The following is a 25,565-nucleotide window of genomic DNA, read 5'->3' as shown; positions in this document are numbered from 1 at the left end:
AATATTCTTGTTGAACAATTATTAAGCCTTCCACAGGCCAATATAGGGTTGTTTTAAAACTCACTAGGATAAATATGAAAAGCAGTCCTGAAAGTTAAGTATATAGCTTTTAAAACAAGGTCATGGGATCAGATGCTACTGAGGTGCATGAAGGCTGCAAAATCTACGCTAAGTTGGAATAACATATTAAAGAAAAACTAAAGATCATTTCGCAGGTTTTGGCCATCTGGGAATCAGGACATATAGGTCTTGATAGCATTGTGACTGATCTCTTGAACTTCTTGAAATACATGGCTTTGGATATCAAATTGATCCACTGACAAACTACTGTGCCTATTACCTGGTATATACTCAGTTTTTAAATGTACCCTCTAGGGAAGTCTCCAGTTACCAGCCTGAGTGTTTGGATGGCTGTGGGAAGCTTGAGTTTTAATCCCCTTAGCAGAAAAGGAGTTAAGTCAAGCCCCTAAGGTAGGCCCCTGCTTTAAAATGTGTGACTTTAGGTAGGTCCACCCTTGCCATTTGCAAAGCGCTAGAGGCTTTCTGCAAGCACTTGAGGCATGCTAAGAACATATCTAACAAATTCACTTCCTTGGGGTACTTTGATGCAGGAAAACTTAGCTTTTGAATGTTAAAATGGAGGCAGGTATTTAAACATTTATCTCCATTGATACAGAATCCCTCACAGCATGCAAAGAAACAGAACTTAAAGCTACCAAAGAACAAGCAACCTAATAGGTTAAAACATGTTTTTATGTCTCAAGGTCATGCTCTGAGCAGTAGGTTTGTACACATAAATCAAGGGATTTATGTGTCCATGACATTTTCAGTATGTAGACAATTAGGTGTGGGTCTCTTGGATTGTTCCATTAAATCTAGTTGTCCCTGGATGGAACTGTTGGTACCTAATGGGTACCTTGGATTTTATCCTTAGCAATTGACCTACACCTTGATGACCAAAATATAAATAGTGCATTGATTTTCAATCTAGCATTTATGTCACCTACTTGATAAGGGAGGTACTTTAGTTATTTGCTGGCTTTTTTCTAAAGAGAAAAATTATGTGTTTCTAGGCTTGCAAGTACTTTGTTTTCATCTTATGAGGAAGCTGAGTGTCACATTCTTAGACAGTAATTATGGAGTACATAAGGAATTGAAATAATTAGAAGCATGTCCAGAAGTAAAGGTTAGGTACCATATTCATCTCTGATTTATGCTTATGTGTCCTCATTCACTGCGATTCTGAAGGCATATGATGAAACACATATAGGAAGGTTTATTAGAAAATTCTGCTTTTTCAGATCAAAGCCCAAAGAAAATTTTGAAGTAAAATATAGGAAAAACTTGAGCATGAAACAGTGAGGAAAAGTAGGGCATAATTTTCAGTCTTTTCCTGGAACCATGATAATACCAAATATAAAAAAAAGGATGAAGTATAAATTAAAAACTCTGACAGTACCAAGAGTTTAAAGCTACTTGGCAAACAAGGTTGTTGAATGCTTGGAGATTTTTGGTGAAGCTGAACTCAAAGCAATGGCAATATAGGTATGTTTTTTACCATTAAGCTTTGGCTTTTGCTGGGACAAATGTAATGTTTTTTAGAGAAAAGCACCACAAACACAGTATACTGGCATGTTAGTTTTGTGTAACAGAGAAGAGATGTCATGTAGAAAAAAGTATATGCTGTAAAACTGATTTTCTACTGAAATGGTCAAGGTCCCACCACAATAAAAATACTGCAAGATTTCTCATTTACTGAAGTGACAATTTCAAGAACTCTTATATTTTCCACATCCAAAAAAGCTTTGATGTACATCCTGTTGTGTATAAAATCCCCCAGAACTGACTTGAAGGGCTCAATTCTCAACCAATGTATATGCAGGCATAGCTCCCACAGCCTTCCATCAAAGTCATGCTGTTTTGTGGTAGGTAGCAACAGTTTTGTGTGTCTCAGTTCTGAAAGGATTTGAACGTTTCTTGCTATGTGCCAGGAAGAACTTATGGCCTCACAGGTGGTGCTCCTGCAGGATGAGGTCCTTCAGGAGATGATCTTGAGAGAGTGATCCTGTTTGCTTCTTCAGAAACCAAAGTCTAGGAAAAACTTGCTTTTTTTCATTTTCTGTTTTCCATTTCTTCAGTCTTCATTTCGTCCTATGACACAACTTGACTAATGCTGAATAATCCTGTGAGCTGCTTCTGTTTCATCTTCAAATGAAATAGGGTGTTTGGCTACATTTCAGAAAATATGTCATTTGATTCAACATCTTAATGCATTACCTCATACTTGTCCCATTCTCACCATATCTTTGGTCTTGTCACTTATAAGCTCATTCATATTAAGGCATGAAGGGAATTTAAAATGTAGCAGATATTCCCAGTCACTCCACATGCATCCCAGCAATCAAGGCCAACTATGGGAAAAGCTGACACTGTACTTACTCCATGCCTGGACAAAAGCTTGACGACATTTGAGCTTCTATCTTTTCCTTCTTTCAAGCTACTTGGGAGAGAGACATGAATTGTATTGTAATCTTTATGTGGAAGAGGTCTAAAAATGGACATGATGCTGTCTGTGCCCTCTGACAGTTCTCCTCATCCATCATTCCTCTCTCTCACAATCTAAAAAGATAATGTGGATGATTTCAGCTAACAAATTCCCTGTCAAAGCAAAGGCACTGTCCTTGAACTCTCCTGCCTGCTTCCTCATCACACTGTAGCTTTTGATCTCTTAACTCAAGGCCATACTCATTGCATTGCTGGTGTGAGGATCTGCATCTATTGGAATTGGTGTTCCTTGGGTCTGGCCAGATGAACCTCTGATATGTGCTTGTTGGTGGGCTTGGGAGATGGCATTTAATGACTTGGATCATCTTGCTCAGTCCTGTATTTCTACTTGCTGTGAGTGAATCATGCTAAGGAAGTAATTCAACTTGCTTTTCTCTTCAAGGCTTTTAGTGGGTATAAAATCAGACATTATGAGGTTTATATGGATTTAAGCTTTACTCTATACTAAGTAATCTGATCTGCAAAAGTGTAAAAAGCAATATTACATTGTCTGAGCGTGTTGCAAAGAATTCTCAAACTCAGATTCTGATGGCAAAACGCATTTGTAGATATTTAGCATAAACCTCAATTCACATTTCTTGAATTCATAGTTTCCTTCTATTTTTACTTCTTGTACAGCTAAAGTAGCTCAGTATTCTACAGTATCGCTTTTCAACTATGTGAGAGATACCTTCTTAATTAGCTCTGCTTCTGCGAACATTAATTGGTGCTCCTTTATTTTACTGTCTCTAATGCAAACTTCTGGCAAGTAAGGTGCAAAATACAGTGAACACTAATTCATGTTGCCCTGTTATATAAAGATAACATAAAGAAGCAGTAGGTTTGTTTTAGAACAAGAAGCAATGAAGTATGCAATGATTTCCCAAGACAGACAACTTCCACTCTCTTAAAAATTTTTCTATTATTCCCTTCTCCACTTAAACTGGAGCTTCTATATAAAATATCCAGGTTGAATCTTTGAAGAAATCACTACTGTAGCTTTTGCTCACTGAACATGTAACATTTTATGGAGTACACTGTTTGATAGCTGCAATTAAGCTGTTATATAACATAACACATCTAACAGCTTGCATTAAAGTAAGTCTTCTTCACCATAATGCATTAATTTCACATAACGACAACTTTTGCACTCTGATCTAATTATAGAATCCTAAACATCCTCTATTTGTTTCTGTTGGCAAGCCTGTGGTAGCAGTGGGGGCTACAGGGATGGCTTCTCTGAGAAGGTTCTAGAAGCTTCCTCTGTGTGCAACAGAGCCAATGCCAGTTGATTCCAAGATAGACCCTCTTCTGGCCAAGGCTGATCCCATCAATGACAGTGGCAGCATCTCTAGGATAACACAGTTAAGCGTGGGGGGGAAAAAAGCAACCCTGTGCAACAGAAACTGCAGCTGGAGAGTGGAGTATGTGAAAACAACATCTCTGCACACCCTAGAGCAGCCTGTTCCTGAAGGACTGCAGCTGGGGAAGGGGCCCAATTAGTTTGTGAAGAACCGCAGCTTGTGAAAAGGACTCCCATTGGAGAAGTTGATGGAGAAGTTCTCCCACAGGAGGGACCCCATGCTAGACCAGGGAAGGAATGTGTGCAATTTGACTGGTAATAAATTAGACTCATTTCCTCAGGTTGAGTCTGTTTTGGCTTTGACAGTAAATGGTGACTGATCTTTCCCTGTCCTTATCTTGACCCATGAGCCTTTCCACATATTCTATCTCCCCTGTCCAGCTGAGGAGGGGAGCAGTAGAGTGGTCTTGGTGGCCACCTGGCATCCAGCCAGCATCACCCCACCACATACCTTCTGAATTCAGATCTAATTATAGAATCCTAAAAGAAATGCTTGCATTTTTCCCAAGTACAATACGAAGTGAGAAAAACATTTCAGCTAACCTGAAAAGATTTACTTAAAGGACCAAATTATGCAGATAATGCAAAAAAGCATGATTATGAATGGTTTAGAACAGGAAAATAAAATGAAAGTCAGAATGTTATTGTACAGTTTGGAAAAGATTGAGTCATAAAAATAGTCCAATATGAAAAAATGGGTCACATAAAAGACAGAGGCAGCAACTAGGTATTAGTTCACTCAAACCACTGGACACTACACCACTGATTCCACTGGACCTTTTATCTTACCTCAAAAGGGAAAATCTTTTGAGTCCTTACCTGTACACTGGTAAGAGTGGTGTATTGATAAGCTTTAACTACCAGGTAATTGGCTTCTATATCTATTATCCCCAGGATCATGTACTTCCACCATCTCCTTTTCAAAATTGCCAGCAAGTTTTCTTCTCCTGTGGTAATAAACAAGAAGAATTATGTAAGTTAGGTCTACATGCCCAAAATACCTGCCTGCCAAGAGAAATTATCTAGATCTCTCGCATTTACGCTATGCTGTTGAAAAACACCATCCATAAAGAGGTACTACAAGGAGGTGAAAGTTAACACACACTATTTGCATAGCAGATCTTAGAAGAGTCAGTTTGGCAAAGTAATATGTGCAGGTCAGACTGACATTTCACTTAAGATGTAAACCACCAAGAAAAACAAGTGCAGCCTGAGCAGATTGGATTATATGTTCTTACTTTTTTATTTTTTTAATTTTTATATATAGACATATACATACACATACACACGTTAAAGAATAGAGCAGTTTATTACATACATTTATAATTTCCATACACACTGGTAAATGTTGTGTGTTGCACATGTGATGCAACAGTGTTTTGCCAGAGAGGGAGATTGCCAGTATTTGTAAATATGATGGAGTAGAACAGTAACAGCATCATATTTGGGTGTATTACAGATTCTCTTTCAAGGAAGGTTATTCCAAGCCTAGAGGTTCAAAGCATGAGACTTGTTTAGAGAAAGGCTGCACTGAGACAGATTTTTTGTGACAGGATGCTCTGCTCCCAGGATCGATTTCTGAAGTAGGCAGGTTCGCTGCCACCTATGGGAACCCTGTCAATCAACCATACTTAATCTTCACCACATGAAGTCTGGCAGTACAATACAGCCTGCAGATCAAACCCACAACTTTCAAAAGGTCAAAGCATTCCTCATGCTATGCTAGGGATTATTATTGTTCTCCATTCAAAAGAAAACAGCTCATTAGTGAGGGTGGGCAAACCTGTAACTTATTTGCATTACAGTAAGCTCCAGACATGATGAGGCACCACTGTGAAAAGGGATGGACTGTGACTGAACACAGTATGACTGGATGTCTTTCAGAGTCTGTAGCTTAAAAAAGTATCTAAGTAGGGTTGATTTGTAATGCCAAAGTACCATAAATGGTATTTGAACTGTCTTGAAAGTTTTACAGAAAAAACTACTATTCAGCAATTTGATCTTGTTGCTGTAGCCTTTCTAAGTGTCTCTGATCATCAAAATGAGTGGAAGAATGAGGAAATGAGAAGAAAAGGGACATTATTATCAATTCCCACCAAAACTTGATCAGGCTTCCCAAGTCTCCTTCATCATTTTCCTTCATGACAAGGGTGTTCACTCTGTGATACAAATGGACCCAGTAATACATGGGCTGCCATACCATGGCAGAAACAGCAGGTTCTCTATAGCACAGGTATCTCAGACCTTATAGATTCAAACACAGAAAAACAAATAATTACTGTAGAAGTTAATACGGAAATCTTAGATGTCAAATCTTGGCCTCGCTGAGTGACTTGAATGGATATTCTGAACAAAGCATCTGAATAATGTCATGTTTGTTCATTAACAGATGCTCACATATACACTCTTTCAGTGGGATACTATTAGGCAGCAACCTCATTATTTTTTAGTGATAATGACATCGAGTGCAAAACTATAAATGCTTAAAAAGTTTATGCTAAAAAGTCTTTCTTCCCTTTCCTCCCTCCCTTCCCTCCTTGCACCCCTCCCTTTTCTTCCTCTCTTTTACTCTCTTTTTCTCAGTAAGCAGCAGAAAAATAGCAGAAACAAGGCAGTGAGAAGGCTAATACTTAAGACAGTGAATATGGAGTAAGTACATTCAGTCATACCACACTTCCCTGTTATACCAACTAACAGGAGAACTCAAGAAAAAGAAAATCCCATCCTTCAGACCTGAATTATGACTACATTTATGTACTGTTTGAGTGGGCAGAAAGAGGAATACTTTAGATCTTACTTTTAAACTTTATTTAGGGAGGTATTTTCAAAAAAGTATTTGAGATTAGATGTCTTAATTCATATGAAAATAAGTGTAAACCACCAAGATATAACCTTTAAAGGTATCAAAACTGTATCTCAAATTTTTATGCTGCCCAGATAGTGCCTTTAAAATATCAACTGGAAAACACCAATGCAATGGAAAGGTGTGGTTAACATTTCAGAGTGATTTTTCATTTATTTGTAAAGAGAAAGTTAAAAACACAAAGACATCAAGCTGCAGTCTCTCTTCCAACAGTGAAAATCCCACCTGAATCTGGTTTTGTTATAGCAGGACCTTGATGGTTCCTACAAAAGCAGAAAGAAGTGGTAGGCTCAAGAAGTGCACTGGCAATAGCTTATCCAAGCAAGACTTATGGATTCAAGTTAAGGACTCTTGGTGCCTTTGGTTTGTCAGTGCTTTCATCAGTTTCCAACCACAGATCACTGTACTGCTTAGATGTAACCAAATAAGTTAGCTTTAAAAATGCATGTATGGCCATGACTTCTGGCTAATGGGTAAAGTTAGTGTTTCCAGGAATGGAAATGAAATCTCCTAGAATTTTAATACACAGTTCCCTCTTTTGCTTTCTCAATCCTTTCTTTGCTAATGACAAAAATATGAAAAATACTTGGCATTTAGTAACTTATCTTTGATATACAGCTCTGAGACATTCCAAACTGCAAAAGATCAGTTTCAGCTGAGAAGGCTGGGCAGAACAAAAAGCAACACAAAAATGAATTTATGCAGGCACTGTACAGCTCTGAAGAACACTGGCTCAGCTTCACAGCAAGTGTCTTTGTTTTGCCCAGTGGAAAGCAGAATATGTATAGACACCCAGCATGACAGCAAGAAACTAGAAAATTTGTTCCTGGAAAAAAAATCTTGTGGCAGATATGCCTCTTTTTCAGTCTTCACTTCCACTGCCTTGCTGCATCTCCTGCTACTTAGAGTGTAAGAAAGGTCTGGTTTCAGAACACAGTTCCTCCACTCATATTATTATTATTGGTTATCATTAACATAGCAGTTGTGTAGATCTACAAGCTTTAGCAAAACCAATGAACTCCAGCTGAGAGTATATTTGAGCTGATCACAAGTGGTGTTTGACAGGGCTCAGTTTGGGAGTCAGTTCTGCTTGGTATCCTTATCAATGATCTGGAATGAGGGGATCAAGTTCATCCTCAGTTTGCAGATGATACCAAGTTGAAAGAAGGTTGTGGTTATAGTGAGGTGGGGGTCGGTCTCTTCTTCCAAATAACATCCTTGTATCTGGACAAGAGGAAATGGCCTCAAGTTGTGCCAGGAGAGGCTTAGATTGGTCATTTGTAAACACTTCTTTATGGAAAGGGCTGTGAAGCACTGAAACAGGCTGCTCAGGGAAGTGGTGGAATCCTGTACCAGGAGGTAATTAAAAGATGTGTGGATATGGCACCTAGGGACATGGTTTAGTAGTGGACTTGCCAGTGCTGGGTAAATGGTTGGACTCAATGATCTTACACGTCTTTTCCAACCTTAATTCTAAGATGTTGCACAAAAGCAATACATATTTAACATTGTTACTCTAGGTACTGGTATTTGTTAACTGCTCTCTATTTCTTTGGCATTGTCACCACAATGTATAGAAGGGAATGAATTGTTTTTAAAGTGGGAGACTTTCTAAGGAGGAAAGGCACAAGGAAGGTGATCGTCTGCAGTGACTGTTAGTCCAGGGCTATGGACAAATCAAGGAAGAGGCAGGTGGTGCTCTGGTTCTGACATGTGGCTGAAATAAAGCCACCATATTCAAATGTTCCACTTTTGCAAAAGTGATGCTGTAGAAGGCAACAGTGTAAGACACTCAGAAGAGGTGAGGTGCTGCCAGCAGGACAGGACCTCTGAACAGCAATCACAGATGGCATCCTTAGTGAATCAGACAACAAAGAGAAGTGAAATGGGCGTTAAGGAGGTAAGCGGGAAGCCTTGTCTTGGGAAGATTCAAAGAAGAAGCAGAGCTTTATTCAAAGACCTACATCCTGAACAGAAATAAACACCTTAGCACAAAAACACAGAGGGCAACAAAATCACGACACTGAATTAAAAACAAAACAAGACAATCTGGAGGATTTTTTATTTCTCTTGACGATAACTCAAGCAAACTAATTATTAATGACTTTTGAATTATAAGCATTGTAGACCAGAAGGACCAAATGTAGATTCTTACACCTGAACTATCTGGTAAGGCATTTTGAAGCTTTTCTTTCAGTTATTTTTTAACCTGAATTGTTTAGAATAAGTGTTTTAAAATAAACATCCTTCCCACTGAATGTGAATGGAAGAGAGATTATATCAGATCATGTGTTTTTGTTATTATTGCAGTAGGTCTGTGACTAAGACTTCCAGCCAGTCATATAAACAAATACTAAACTATAAGGTGTGCAGGTTGGCTTAAGGGCAACGCTTCCAGTGAGGCAAAGCACATATTGATGTAAGTGAACACGCCCTTATGTAAGTGCACAAAGTACTGCCATCTTCAGACACTGGCATCTTTTGATGGAGATCCCTTTCCAAAAAACAAACTCTTAACTTTGGTCAGGACTTGAGTTTTTGAAAATGTGAGTCTTCATATTCAATCTATTCCAAATGTAATGTACATTTAAAAGCAAATTGCCTATTAAGAATGTTTCAAGATTCAGAAGTCTGACATGCCCCTAGTACAGAGAAATACAAATCCTCTCTTTTTGCTCTTCCTATAATGAAAGGTTTAAGTTTTACATTTTTTACTAATTTTGCAGTGAGACACACACTTGACAGTTACATGTACAGAGGAGCTCTCAGTGTTTGGAAAAAAGCTACAGCTCTGCATTTGCTGGCTCAAATTAAAAATCAACAAATAACCTGCTTTGTAGAGGAGATGGTTTTACATCATGTAATAAGGATTTACCCCGTGGGGTTACAAAATTAAAAATAAATTAGAGAGAAAATTAAAAGAGGCTTTTGCTGTGCAGTGTCTACCAAAAATACATACATACGTGTCCAAACCCCTTTTCACATTCACCCACACAGTGTCAGAGGTACAATAAAAAAACTCAACAGCCATCAAGACAGCAAATTTCCAATTATTTGTGCATGGGCTTGATACACAGGTAGAGTAACAGCACTCCTAGACCAGAAAATAAGCATATTGCTTCTCTTTCATCTGCTGCAGTCTCCCTCTTTTAATTCAGATGACAACTTGCTATTTAGATCAAGATCATCAAAGGAGCTGTGCTCTTCTTACACTTTAAAAAGTTTAGCAGAGAGATCTAAATGAGTGCAGGAGACTTGTACAGAGGAAGCCAACCTGGGGAGGGAGGGCTACCAGCTATGCCAGTCCTCCCCTCCTCTCACAAGAGTGCCAGAGTCAAGGGCTGTGTGGCAAAGAAGCACAAGTCTCAAAGAGGACTAAGATTATCTCTTTTTTTTTTTTTTTTGAAAAAGCATCTAAATTACAAATTAGGATTACAGAATAATTGTTTATTTTTCATTTTCACCCATCATATAGAGTCTTCCAGATACACGAGTATCTTCACCAGTACAAACATTGCTTCTCTACAGACTTTGTAGTCATCCAGCCCTGCTGCAGGACCAGGGGAAGGAGGCAGTCAAATGAGGTAACACCATGTAGAGGTAACGCAGATCTCTGTGTTACAAAGCCAAAAGTCTCTCAATTCTGAACAGTAAAACTTTGCTCTGACAAGTTGCTGGTTCAGGAGACTGAAAGCCTGTTGTAGAAGGTTTTCAGCTCCCCACAAAACCTCAAAAGGACCTGTCCCTCTTTTGTGTGACTTCAAATCCTCTGACCCAAACCAGTTTCTTATCTCCTCATATCCACTTGTATTACTGATGACTACTTTATGGTAATACTGTTGCCTAAAGGCAAAACAACCATCACTGCTTAATCCGTTACACAATAGAGAAAATGTTCTCTAGCAGTAATGCTCCTCCAGTCTGGCTTCACAAAACACCTGAATATACTCTGTTCACCTTATGGATGACTGCTTATAGACTACACTGCTTTTGTCCTATACCATGCTTTCAGCAAGCCTTTGGGAGTTTAGATAACATCAGCTCCTTTTGCCTCTTCAGAACATCTGATCTTATCCAACCTGATCATAATCCACAACTCCCTCCTGCTTCCTCTCCCACAGTGGGAAAACTGTGTAACCCACTGCCATGCTGTTGGTGTGACAGCCCTGGGTATCTGCTTCAAGCTGCTCTCAGACTCTTCATCTGCTGGCCACACGTTCCCGCTCCTTGCCCTGTGCCAGCACTGGTGCTTGTTGGACTGCACAGTGAGACACAGCAACGACCTCCCTAAAAATAAAGGTTTGGGGTTTTCAGATTAATTTTTAGCCGTCTGAAGCAGTCTGCAACAAAATCCATCTAAATCCAGTCTGAGGTGAGCACCAAGTAAGTAGATCCAGACAAGGGACAAATATTCCCTTTTCTAACACAGGTCGAGTCATGCAAATGCCTTGTTCATCACAACAGCAGGGCAACAGCAGCCTTTGAAACAAACCCAGCAGCCATGAACACCATCTTGCTGCAAGAGTGCACTGTACAATGAGGCTGCAGGGCTTCCTGCCCTGGGTGCTGGAGCAAGCCTGCAACAGGTGGTGCTGCTGTGAAGGAACACAGGAGCTGGCACATACACCTTGCCAGGGTCGAGCTTCACCATGGCAATTTGTTTTCACCTTCTTACAAACTAAAACTGTCCAATCACAATTAACAGTATTTTTCAGTTTTAAAGGGGTTCTATTTATTTTCATTGTCTGTTTCAACTCTGCAGTCTTCAACCTTTACCTATCATACTAACATTTACTTGGCTAATACTTTGTAAAGAGGTACTTTCTATAACCTTTGATCTCCAGATTATCATAGGAGTAACACAAAATGAAAGTAAACTTTGTACCCCTTCTGTCTGCTACTTCTGTCATTTTAACCCTCCTCTCTTTTATAATATACTTAGTCTATTAACAGCTTTCCAGTTAGTAAATTATAAGCTTATCTGAAGTGTTTAGACTTGTCATTTCCATTTAGAAATTTTGCAGATCAGTCTGGTTTGACCATGAGTGTAAATCCTAACAGTTGAGTCAGATCCAAGATTTTGAACATGCGTTTTCACAAAACATTAAAGGCTTAATTTCTGGCCTTCATTTTGATCCAGCCTAAGCAATGTGGTTAGATCTGATAATGTTCAGATGTCTTCTTATTTCATGAGATTACTGATTATATCATTTAGTTTTAGGGGTAAATTACAACTAAAACTGTAGAAATAAAGGAGTTGGTGATTTTATTCATGCCTCATTTTCTCTCCCCCTATACACCCAGTAGATTACATACAAATTTTCCTTGCTGGCAGACACAATGCTGGTTGTTACTGCCACTGGGACTGCAAGGAACAGTCCATGTCAAGAATCATGTAAGACCTGAAGAAAGCTCGGAACAGTGCACTATTTCAAAAAATCAGACCTGTAAACTCCTAGTCCTTTAAAATGTCAGGATAAAAACCACTATGATGTTTCTAGTATACAATTTTTTCATTCAATTTGTTTTATCACCCAGCCTAAACTTAGGTGAGCACCTTCCCTGAAATGGCAGACTATGTCCTGGGAGAAGCACTTGCACCTCTGTAATGCAGAGGGACATGAGCACACCAAGAAGCTGACCAGAGATTTGATTATGTTTTGCTGCATGAAATCTTAAAAATTGATTTAAGTTACTTCTGAGCTAATAGTGTAGTCTCCCAGCTTTTGGAGTTAAAATTGACTCACTCACACAGAAGTACTTCAAAACAGGCTGCTGGACAGATGATCATTATAGGTCCCTTCCAGCTGAAATTCAATTCTTTTTCCTCCCCTCCCCTGCCCTCCCCTCCTCTCCTCTCCCTCTCTCTCTCTCTTTTCTTTTTCTTTACCCTGTAAGCTATGCAGTCAAGTATTTTTTCATTGCTGATCCTATTTTATCTAGAATGAAACTACTTACAATACAAATGTTTTCAGAAGGAAAATCTCATTTTCAAATTTACTAGAGTGTTAGTCAAAGAAATCTGTGTATATCTCTGTATGTAATTTATGAATGTATAATTTGCATGAATAATTTATCCTGGGTAATCTTGGGCATGTTAATCACATTCACATGATTTATTTAAAATCAAATAATCTTAAAAGAAATAACATTCATTGTTTAAGGCAGAGGAATCATTTAGGGTGCATGAGGTTTCTTTTTTTTTTTCCTTTCATCAACTCATTACAAAAAATTGGACCAGCTACTTCCCCATCCTGTGACATTTTTACCCCTGTAGACAGATATGAATAATGAATTATCTACTTGTTATTCATGATTCCTATAAATTTTATTCCCCAAAGCATGAGATTTGACTAGATAGTAAAAAAAAAAAAAGACAATGCAAATTGTCATTACTATTAACCATCCACAGATAAAGCAGACCCAACTGAAGATTAATGTCTACCCTTGTCTTCAAAAGACAATAAAAAAGAATAAAGAAGTCAAGGAATGTGTATATTTCTCTACTCCCTATCAGTAATGTTTGAACACACTGATCCAATTTAAATCTAATCTGACAGAGAGTGCAAAGATATTGGCTGCTACAGGTTTATTGTGAATAGTTAACTGAGCAGAAGAGAGAAAACCTAACACTGCCACCACTAAGTATAGGCTTGGAAGTACACACACTATTAGACACCAGAGTCTGGACTCTGGGGCTTCTTATATACCAGCTCATTCAAGACAAGCCATAAATCCCTAACGTATCAGGCAATGACGGTTCTGGGGCTCACCAATTTGCTACCTAGTAGCAGGTGCTGGCATGAAATACAAGCAATGACTGGACACAGCATGTGATATGCATGAAGAAGAACCCATTTTTTTATAGGCTATGAAACCCAGAGATATCTACCAAGAAAGAAACCTGTCTGCTGATGACTACTAAGAGGCTAAAAGAGGAAAAAGGCTACTGGTGAATAAGTAAGAAGGGAAGTGCTGTCTCTTCCAGTACAAACACACTCCAATACTGTGACAATTCTTGTTACTTTAGCAACAAATCAATTAACATTTAAAAGGTCATTTTAAAGTAGAATAATAAGGGAAGCTGATGCAAAAGAAGTAAGGTTGGCAGAATTACAACTTCACCTGGAGTCAACAGTGTTAATCAAAAATACCTAAAAACTCTAATACCCAGCACTATTTCATATCATTGCCCAGCGCCAAGAGGAAAGCTGAAGAGTTCAGTATACATGAGGGCTGGGTGGCTCAAGATAAATACAACTTTATAGGTGCTTCATGATCTCTAGAGGTATTCCAGTATTCTTCTGTCTTAAAAGTCTGCAAACATGCACTCAATCCTCTTGGAATATCGATCTGTGAATACAGCCATAGGAGAAACCAGGAGAGTCTTCCCACTTCTGGAACTTTCCTCATATGACTGTTGGTGAACAGTTTGTTAAGCTTTCAAATGAAATATTAAATATTATCCTGGGAAGAATATAGAAGCTTGGGAAACTTGATCTTGGTTAAAAGCCTCACATTAGAACAACCACAGATTATTCAAGAAATGACACTAATTACACCTGAAGCAGAAAATGTAGGAGGTGCTGCTTGTTAAAGCAATTGTGAGGCCAGTCCAGGTCTCCAAGGTGACCAACAGCAGAGGCCCAAGAAAAGCATGCAAGACACAGCAACCCATTGTGGCTTCATCACTGGCCATAGCGCATGCATTTTTTTATGCACGGCAGTAATTCCAAAAGGCATAAGTAAAGCCAGTCAAGAAAAGAGAAAATGCAGGCATAAGCACAAAAGTATGTGAAACACAGTGGCTTCAAATAACACCCAGAGCTGGTGAATTCAGTAATTGCTCATTTCATATTTTCAGGAGTCATACACACTAGAAATTTCAATGTTGCATCTATAATGATCAAAACGACTAAAACCCCCTTTTGCAGCATGATTACTGAAATATGTTACCAAAAGCATAAAATATCACTGAATCATGCTAGTTAAATGGCGTAAGTCATGGCACAGGTACTGTGTCAACTAGATATCTATAGGCCATTCTGCTGAAGAAACTGGCTATTTATTATCACATAATCCTGTATGAGTTACCCAGAACGACCATTAAGATTAGACATGAAGTCAGATATATTTTCAGATGATGAGTTGATTGGAGCAGGTGATATTTTGTTGCATACCTGTTGTGTCCCTAAAACAATAGAGTCTCAATGTGATGTATGCAGATTTAGGAGTATTAGTATCAGATAAACAAATCAGACTTATACACCCATAAATCTACACGAAGGAGAAAGCCATCTGGGAGGCAACATGAACAATGGAGAGCAGCCTTCAATCGTGTGGTCACTGGGCATGCACTTCTTGCCACCTAAGCTGGCAGAAGTGGGCTACAAAAACTTTGCAATGGGGTCAGGTCTGTAACATTTCTGACAATAAAACCCAAATTTTTCATTATTCAAACTCAATAAAAAGATAATTAATAGGTTTATGAAGCACCTGTAGCAGATGCATAGTCAGAATACTCAATTTTTGTGTATTTTTTGCCACGTTTCACAAGCACGGTGGTGAGGACCAGGACATAAGTGCAGTCATACCCAGAAAAGCGGCAAGCTGCGAAAGTTGATGCAATACAGTTCAGGCATTATTTTGCTCTAGATAAAACACTGAACATTTTTTAAATGCTCAGTTTGCGTCAGTTTACCATCAGTAAGTTGGTCAAAGCAGCTTTATATCAGGAACTAAACCTTACCTAGTCTTGTTTTTGAACAAAATAATGACTTGCATACAAAGTGAAAACCAAGATCTACAGACAAAGGAAATGTTGTATCCCTGCCTAGTTTAGTCTTGAAGTCTGAAAAATACAGAATCTAATTACTGTAGCTGTGCAACTGAAATAACGAGGAGATTGAGAGTGGGACTGATAAGCAGTGAGATGATATGCAAGCAAGCTGGAGGTCTCCCAGGTCTCTGAAAGTCTGGCAAAAGAGTACCTGCAGTGTGATGTGTAAACTGAGAGATATTCCATCAGTGCTCTTATAATCTGAATTATGCATCTAGTGCTAGTGATGAGTGGAGATTGTGCAAATGCTAAAGGTATTGAAAGAATAATTAACTGAAGATAACATGTATTATCTTTCCATGGAAGAAAGTGATAGCCAATAAAAATATGACAGAGAAATCCAGGATCTCATCAAATACATTCAATAAAGTATAGTTTAGATCGTCAGGTATCATGTAGCAGGAGAGCCCATGTCACTGTGCTGCTGCTTAATCAATGACAGATTTGTATTACATTTGCTACCTGCTATCCTATTGTAATAAGAGAAGTTCCAACAATTCATCCAGGAACTGAACTACACACCTTAGAAAAGCTAAACAGTTTTAGGAGGAGGTGGTTTTAGAGGCAGAATCTGGAGCCAGCACATGAGCTGGTACTTCCCAGAATGGTGATTTAGTGCCCATAGGAGTCCAGTCCCAGAAGAGCGAGCAGTTCTGGGAAGGCAAAAAGAGATCTGTGTTGCTGGAAGAAACAGCCAATACTCCCATTTTGGCTTCAGGATAAATGTGAGTAGATCTCAATTATGTGTTAAGATCACTCCTGAAATAATCAGCACTTGGTGTCTGTTATCCCTGGAAATCTCAGTCACTTTCTGCACAGTTTCGTAGGGTGTGCTACTGAATCACACAGTGCTCAGCAGGGTGCACTGAAACTCCCACTCTTACCAGGAATTCAAGAGAATGTGCATCAGAAAACACTGCTGAGAAGTATGCAAACTTGGCACATCAGCTGTGAGGAGCTCCTCTCTTGATCCCAGCTACTTGCCCCAAAACTCAAAAAATCCCCAGCAAAAAACCCCCAGTGATACTCTTAATGAGAACCTTATTACAAAAAAGTGTTTCCCTTACATGAATCCTGATTTATAAGCAAATTGCTGAATACCTCACTGGGATCTATCTTGCCTGTGTTTTACAGGTAATGACACAGCAGTCTTTCCACACATTTGAGAAGTGGCACCTAACTAAAAATACATCTGATTCATTTATAGGAGAGGAAATATGAACATATTAGGAAGATATTTTGGCTGCAACATTGATGTCTGTAATATGAAAGTGCAGAATTAGAGTAAGAGGAACTTGCATTATGTGCAATTAACATCCAAGCAGAAATTCATCAACTGATGAAGCAGCCAAATATTAATACATGAATTATGACCACATATCACAACTACAGCATGCCCCCTTACACATCCAGCTGGTTGGTTACATCCTAATAAAACCTTTACCATCTTGTCATCTATCATTTTATTCAGGAAGACATCTTTCTATGTTTACAAGCATCCATATCTGACTCAGACACTCCTGATATCCTTTGACATCAATCCAGTTTTGCAAGAGTCACCATTTTTCTCCCTTTTCCCCATTCCACAACTGGGGAAGGTTCTGTCATGCAACAACTGTTCAGTACATGAAAGAAGAGTCAATGTACCTTCCTAGCACAAGCTGCTGATAAAAGCAACAGAGCACTGAGGGCTCCAAAGCACACGGGGAACATTTTTTAAATTCTGTATGAGATTGTCGTACTGATGCATCCAATTCTGAGCAATGCACTGGCACAGTATTTCAAGAAAAGGAAACCACCCCAAAAGGAGCGTTCACCTTGCCAATTCCATCTCTCAGAAAATTCATCAACACAGGCAGCATGAAGGTATATTACACAAGATCAGGCAGCCAGAAACACTGTCTGAACTTCCCAGAGAAAAGATGTTACTCTGTGGAAGACTCAAACTGTATCATAAAGGCCATGATAATTAAGTGTGAAATCTCGTTTATCAGCAACAGTAAAACACCTTCTGTGAGAGAAGTAGAATAACAAGCTTTCTGGAAACGCAGTACATAAAATAACTCCCGTAAAACACTGCGTGGCATCTAGCATCAAGAAAATCTTATTGTAAAAAAATCAGGATGGAATTTTTTTATAGAAATATACAATTCATAGGTGATGAACCTGCACATGAACTTGACTGGAAAAGGAGATAGTAGGTGCTATTGAACCCTGAACTAGAGAAGGCAAAGCTGAGGGTTCTGTAATCCCATCTAACAAAAGTGAAGGTGCCATTGAACATCCCATAACTATTTCCATTCTTTGATACTTAAATACCCATTTACACTTTTTTAAAATTATTACCTTAATTTTCTGCAGCCTTGTGCTCAGTGAGGATAATCCAGGTTAGGATGAGTTTTGAGTTTTTTTCCTCCTTTGTCCAATGTGGCAATGACTTCACAAAATGCACAACAGCAGAGAGTCAGAATTCTGATGTGGGAGCAGCACTGGGTGTCTCCAGCTTACATCTTCTAAAGTAAAATGTATTCCTGTATGAAGGCTCAGCCTTTTCAGTCAACTTTGCCACTGGCAGTAAGATAAGCTATATATATAAAATGTGAGCAGAGGCTTCAGGTGAACTTTGTGCAGGGTAGCCCAGGTAAATTAGATCCTTTGGGATATTCACACAGCTGGCCATTTCTAGTGGCAAACACCAGACTGGGCTCTTAAGAAATTCAGAAAAAGCAATTAATGTTTGATGGCATAAAACTCAACATGCCAGACAGACAGCAAAGGAAGAGAATGGAAGTAGCACTTGGACATATGCATTCATCTGTTAAAACCATACATGCAGTACTTGCATAGGAAGACTTGCTTATGTACTTTGCTAGAGGTGACATTGAGCTTATGGAAGAAGTAGAAATACCCCATAAAGATCTGGAAGGCATCACAATTTATAGGCTGGTTATGAGATCTGTACCAATCCCCCAGCAAGTATTATTGCTGACTATAATGACAAATGCACCACTAGGAGTTCAAAAAGCCCTACTTTTTATTTCATTTTCCTGCTCTCCATTTCTCTCACCCATAAGATTTTCATGGAAACCCACATCCAGCCTTTCCATAGTTTTAGGGAATGGATCAATTTATTATTCTGCTTTTCACCATCTTCCATGCATATAGAGTAACACACATATTCTCAATAATTTCAGCTTGGCAATATTCAGCATTTGCATAGAAGATCTTTGTTACTTCCAAGTGAGCTAGAAGACAATTCCAATGGGATGATTTAGGACCGTTTGTGGGTTTAACAACAATTTGTTTTGGTTTTAGGCATACAGATTTAGCTTTGTTTACTAGATAGAAATAAGCAACAACCCATTTTTAGTTCAGAAAATGGAAATAATCGGTGTTGGTTTGTGTTGTCACAATAAAGACTACAGAGTTCTCCTGCCAACCTCTGTATTTTTGGTTTTCTTCTTATGCCTTGCTCTATTTAATGTTGCTGAAGAGGAACGCATAATATTTAGGCATAAAAATACACAATTCTGCCTTTAGGAGGTGACGTTACTTTGGATAGAATGGGCGAGTATAATTCATCTGTATGATACATCTTTACAATTGCATCCAACACAGATATAATCCTGGAAAAATCAGCTTTAAACAAAAAAAGAAACAAGCAAAATTCTCCAACAAGTGGATCTAGAAAAGCACGTGCTAACAGGTGGGCACACTGTACATAAACATGCACACCACACCCATAACCCATCCAGATTTACGTACTGGAACTTACGTACCACACAAATGATACATATGCATATATTCCCCTGTACACTATCTTAGCAAAGATACAGAACTATGTAGGCTCATCCACTGCCAAACTCTGGGTTTCTTAAATGCATAAGATCCATGATAGCTATTCAGGTCTGCAGCGATCTGTCTTACAGATGTCTAAAAAGTTCTTGCTTCAAAATAAATGACTGCATTTATAATTCCTTACTAGTTTACATAATTTTCAAATAGGACAGACTAAAAAAATCTCCCTTGCAGTCAGACTTCTGCATCAATTTCACTAGTCAAAAAGCAATAAAATTTGCTTAGACAAAACGAACATTTTTTATGAAAATTGATTAGTACCTCCAGTGAGAAGAATATGCAAACGTTTTTGCATTTGAATTCTAATATATTTGTTTTACAAGTTTGATGTTTCATTTTGATTTTCAGTTATTTTTTATGGTTTTATTATTTAAATGTTTTAATCATTTCATAGAAAGTCAGAAGGAACAATGTGAACTGATAGACTCATAGTTTGATACTTGTGACATAAAACCTAACAATACAACAGGTGAAATACTTAACATTTTTATCACTTTTTAAAATAAATCATACAATAAATACCCTTTGGTTTCACAATGAAGATAAGCTTCTCTTAAGATGTATCAAAATAAACTAAAATGAAATAAAATAACACTGCAATTAATCATTAATCATGATATATAGAGTATATTCTCAGATGTGGCTTTATGTTCTCAGCTCTTGCTTTAAACCTTCTGCCTTCCAGCATGCAATCTCCTGTCAGAGGAAAGGGCTATGGTGGATGGCTGGATGGCTTCACCCAGGCAGGAAGGATATAATTCACACATTATTTTTTATCAAATTATAGATATATAATCTACCTTTACCTATTGCAGGTATAGCATGAGGTAAAGAATTTAGACTAAATATTGGAAAGGAGCCTCTTTTGAAAGAGGTTTTGATACCAATGGGTCTTTAACTGCTCTTGCAATCCGAGTATTTTGTGAGCTGGAAGCACACATGCACATGTTTCCAAGTGTTGGTTTGTTTTGCAATCTGGAAAATTCCAGCATTCAAATGTAAAACATTCCTAAGAATAATTATGTTCTCTCCTTTCTCCCATTCACCACTTGCATACTACTCTCCCTGTTGGTAGCTTTTTCCCTACATGCCCACTGCAGTTCTACCTTTGCCTTTCCAGCCTATTTTGCTAGATTCAAATACGAATGTATCCCATAATCACACACCTGCCCTGTGGTTGGCCTGCAGCAATTGATGTTAGCACCTTCTGCTATGCTGCCATTTGACTGTTTAGCAAGTGCCACCAGCCTTGAGCCAGATATTTTATCCCCTGTGTCAGGAGATGGCACATGCCTTTATGGTCATGTTCACAAAGTTAGCAGATTCATCAGCCCCCAGTAGAAAAGAGCAGAGCAGACTGTGCCAGTTTCTACAAGAAAGGCAGAATATCCCCTTAATTCTGAAAGCTAAGAGCAGACACTCAACTTCTCATTCAAAGGACTAACAGCAACGAGTTCCTCCTGGCACCGTCCATGCCATACATTCAAATGGTTTCATGCAAATATTATTTTTCTCCTAGTCTCCTCCAAAATAATTTCAGGTCTGATTGCCTCATTCTGCAACAGAAGAGGGCAGGAATTATGCTGAGCACTAGTTAGTATTAATGCTAAGTATGGATAACAATGTGATTACTCATTTGATGCCCTATATCCTGTACAGGTACACACACAAACAAGAACAATATCGGCACAGTCACCCATCCAGAGAAAACAAGCATAACCTGCTTCAATTTCAGTACTTTTTAAATTCTCACTCTTGGCTAGTGGATTTGAAGAGTTTAGTTTATGCTTCTGTCTTTTCCTCAAAAGACTGGCTATAACAGAGCTGTATCTTCTCTTGGCCAGTGCTCCTCTGACTAGCAGCAGCTGGGGGGCAGGGAGGAGTGGGCATGTATGTACCTCTGTGTGTTTGCACATATGGCTTAGCACAAGCATACTGCTGGTGAGGGAACTCTTCACATACATAATGCCAAGGGTGTCTTCACATTTGGTCACTTTCTGGCCTCCTGCGAAAACACTCGTACTCCTGTAACACATCTCCATGCAGCCCAGAAGAGACAGACTATACACAGAATCCTTTTCTCATCTGGGGCTCTTGCTGCTGCTGCTCCTTCCAGTCTCTCTCTTTTCTGTCCTCACTGCCATGCAGCGAATCCTCTCTTCTCTGACATTTGACAAAAATCCAGGACCCTTTCCAAAAACCAAATGAAAAATAAAGTTTTCTAGCCAGCAGAAGTCAAGTGGACATGACTCTAAGCAACCTGATCTAATTGAAGATGTCTCTGCACATTGAAGTGGGGTTGGACTAGATGACCTTTAAAGGTCCCTTCCAACCCAAATCATTCTATGATTCTATATGACTCAGCTACTCACAATATCCTCAGTACACAGAGCACCACAAAGGCTCTGTCTAGCTCTGTCACTGCTATCTTCCTCACCAATGCTGCTGCTTTTGAAAGTCAGAGAAAGATAACTCTCAGCCCTGGCAATAAACACAACATAAAAATTAGGATTTTAGTATGTAATTTCAAGAGCTGCTTTACTGATCCATGTGTTTACACTCATCTCACTGCAAAATACCAGTAGGTGCTTAAAGAGCAAGATACTCTGGATGATATCCCTTTCATCACAAGCCTGCCTCTCCCTTGTTTGTAGAAGAGAAAATGCATGCTGAGAAAGAAAAGGTGAGACTAAGGAATTGCAGATGGGACTAGACTTGGGAGCATCAAGGGGGAGGGAAAACTACATAACCACGGAAGCACTCAAATGCTTGCCTTCAGTGTTTTTATTCTTTGCATTCTTATTTCAGTAGAAGTTAATGGGTTTCATACACAAATTTTATTTAGATGGGAGTGAAAGGAGGTGAAGGACACCATCTATGATCTGAAAGATGACTGGAGTGGTAATTATAGAGAGAGAACTGAAGAACTAAATTTTAAACACCATGGTATATTAGTACCATTACTTTCAGCTGAGCCACACTAAAACTTAGTCACATGAGATGAATAAGAGCTTTCCTATATAACTATTTGTGTTTTGTAACTGTGCTTTTCTTGGGACCAGTCTGGACATGAGGAAATTGAGCAAGGGGAACCCAAATTCCCAGGCTTCTAGTTTAAAAAGTAAAAATTGCTTGTTATATAGGTCTGAGAAATCTTGATTGGGAAAATGCATGCAATGAAATGTCCTGCTAGATGAATTTCTCACCTCATCTGTTTTACAAATATTTGAAAAACATATTTCAACTTTCTCTTTTGCATCCCCCTGTGCAACGGCTGTCCCTGTGGAGATGTGCCCTCCTGACATTCATCTGTGGCTATATGAAAAGGCCATCTGCCTGAAGCCTTTCACTCATCCAGGATATGAAAAGCTTTTCTGCTGTTTCCTGCAACAGGGAGAGATTCTGATACCAACTTGTCAGCCTAGTCTGCACTCTGAAAAGGGCTTGCCTGTCTACTGGAGCTGCCTGGCTCCATGCCCTGCAAGACACCTCTCCTGTTCACTACCTCATCCACCCCTTCCCTGATTTTATCAATGACACCTCAAAAAAAGCCCTGTTCTCATATGCATGTTTAATTCCTCCTGCTTTGACAAGAAAGGCAGCTCATGAGTGCTCACACTGGCACTCCCTGAGCTCTCGTTTCTCTTCCACCTCCATGTCTAGCACTCCAACATAAGGCAGAGACTGAGAAAGGGAAGAAGCGTCTTCCCAAATATTGCTATGCCTGCTCTCTAGTTTTACCTTCTATGTACCACCTTGACCATCAGCCTCAGCATTAAGGTGCAATTTAGATTAACTATTGTCATTTATACATGAGCCCCATTTAACTGCTCATTAGGTGGACAGAGCTCTAACCATAAGAGTCATATTTAAGGAAGGAAAAAAATGTGATGAGTCTGTTAGCTTCCCTTAATGGCATCCTTCAAAATGTCAGTGAGTGTCCTCTAAAAAAACCTTTTGTACTTCAAATTCTCATCAACTCTATCAGCTCTAGGAGCACTAGCCAAGGTTAGAGCAGTTCATCATCTCTATTACATTAATTTACATGCTACTGGGCTTGACACTGGATAATAAGGGCTTATTCAGCAATACTTCATTTTTTGATCTGGTAAATTTACTTATTCTCTAAGATTTTTTTTCATTAATTGCCTTTTTTTCATGTAGCTTACAGCAACAATTGCTTGAATGTAAAATTGTAATGGAAACATTGATCTTTAAGTTATTATACTTCCTTCTCTGGTTGCCTTAACCAAAGACTTTCTCTGCAATAACGAAAGGACTTTCTGTTTCCTTTGGAGGTGGTATGAAAGCTATTGTACATAAGCATCACTTACTGGATCAGAGTCATCAGTCATATTTCCAGTGTTTGGTCCATTATCACCAAACAAAGACAGAAAATGGGAAGTTGGACCAGAAAAGATGTCAGGTCATGTTTTCCTACTGGGCTTTGCACCCATGTATGGTCCAGTTTAGCAGCATGAACTTACCATGACACATGGGTCCCCTCTGAAAAATGTTCATCTGAAGCCTTAGAAAAGCTTGTGATATGCTTGTTGTTTACCAGCTGCCTTCATTAGGCAGGTAGGCTCACGCTGTGGCCATCACCCATATTTGGGGGTACTAAAGGGTTTAGGCTCTGCAAATTAATGCAGTAGAAAAAGGACACCATTGGTTTAGGCATATGGCTGATGTTTACTTCTCAAGATAAATAACCGAGCAACTATGCAGAAGACAGTTAACAGCTTCCCTTTATGTTTTACGGAAAATAAACTTATTTTAACATCACTGTAATTATAGTCAAACCTTTCTGTAAAATGCACACCAGTGTATTTAATAAAGACAGGCCATTTATCTAGCTAAATCAGCAAAATTAAAGTGCTAGCTTTTACTGAATAAATAGATAAAAAAATACTGAGCCTGGGCAGGAGTATTAATTAATTTTTCTGATAATAGTTTGAAGTGCCACCTGTGTGACCAAGAAGTGACTTCTGGCCTTCTGCAGGACATTGTATTAATATACCTGAGTTTTAAGATCACAGCAACAGCACTAATGTCTGTTCCCCATCTTTTAGGAAAGTGAGGTCTCACAGAGCAGAGCTGCCAGATGTGTATGCTGAGCAGGAAAACAGGCTGTGTCATGAGACTGGGATTCAGCAGTGCTTGGCCATGAAGACAAGTATATAATCAGTCAAGTGTGCAACTAACGAGAAGCCACATATTTTCAAATATCATCAGCACTATTTTACCAGGGAATGGCTGGAAGATAAAGTATAATTAGGTACCTATACAAGCAACCATGACAGTTACCATCTTTATACTACAACTTTTTCCATAGAAAGTGCATCTTGCAATGCAGGTAAGGATTTCTTAACTGATTAACTTCCCAATGCCCTTAACAGCATTAAGAGCAATATCGAGACTAATGGCAGCTGAAAAACACACTTAAATTTCATTCAGGCAGAAGTGGGCCTTTCTCCAGAGCTGAAGCATTCAATAGAGGTAATGTTGCCCATGACAGTAAAGGTGCATGCTCCCTTTCAGTATGCTACATGTAGGACTTTGTGAAATGGATTAACAGCAAGTCATGATTATTTATTTATTACTGCATTCACAAAAATCTTGTTCCTCTTTCCCTAACATGCTCTGATGGATGCTGTAGCTTACTCACATACAAAGTAATTTTGCTGGTGCTGGGCAGACTAACTCAGGACAAAAGCAGAAATAAAAGTATTACCTTTTTCTCCTTCCCTGATATGGCTGCATATATAGCCCGGATTAAAATTCATAGTACACTAATGTTGTTGTACATGCATAAATATGGAGGGAGTGATCATACCTCTAACATCAGACTGAGAGTCCCTCACACTGGTGTTCTGACATTTGTATCACAGAGACAGCAAGGTGGGAGGGAAGTAGGATTTCAAGGCACCTTCATTCTCTTTTCCTACAGGTAGGTTAAAAGGACATAGAAGAGTGATCCCACATTGGTTCCATGCTGGAATATAAAACTGAATGGGAGAGAAAATGATCTAGCCTTTATGATTCTCTTTTACAGACCAGAATTAACAATACTTCTATATTACTTCACATTTGGAACA

At 38.8% G+C, this 25,565-nt stretch overlaps 1 protein-coding gene across 1 annotated transcript in view; it reads right to left on the bottom strand.

Annotated features, from left to right (window-relative positions):
* SLC35F1 (solute carrier family 35 member F1) overlaps positions 1–25,565 on the bottom strand; it is a 242,607-nt gene that overhangs the window by 44,474 nt on the left and 172,568 nt on the right. Inside the window, exon 3 of the mRNA XM_071548962.1 lies at positions 4,727–4,854. Coding sequence (XP_071405063.1) covers positions 4,727–4,854 — 128 coding nt within the window. The remainder of the gene's footprint in view (positions 1–4,726; positions 4,855–25,565) is intronic.

Source organism: Pithys albifrons, chromosome 2 (assembly GCF_047495875.1).
Source record: "Pithys albifrons albifrons isolate INPA30051 chromosome 2, PitAlb_v1, whole genome shotgun sequence".
In the NCBI taxonomy this organism is placed as follows: Eukaryota; Metazoa; Chordata; class Aves; order Passeriformes; family Thamnophilidae; genus Pithys; species Pithys albifrons.
The sequence above is the reverse complement of the archived record's forward strand: the minus strand, read 5'-3'. Positions and strand labels throughout refer to the sequence as shown.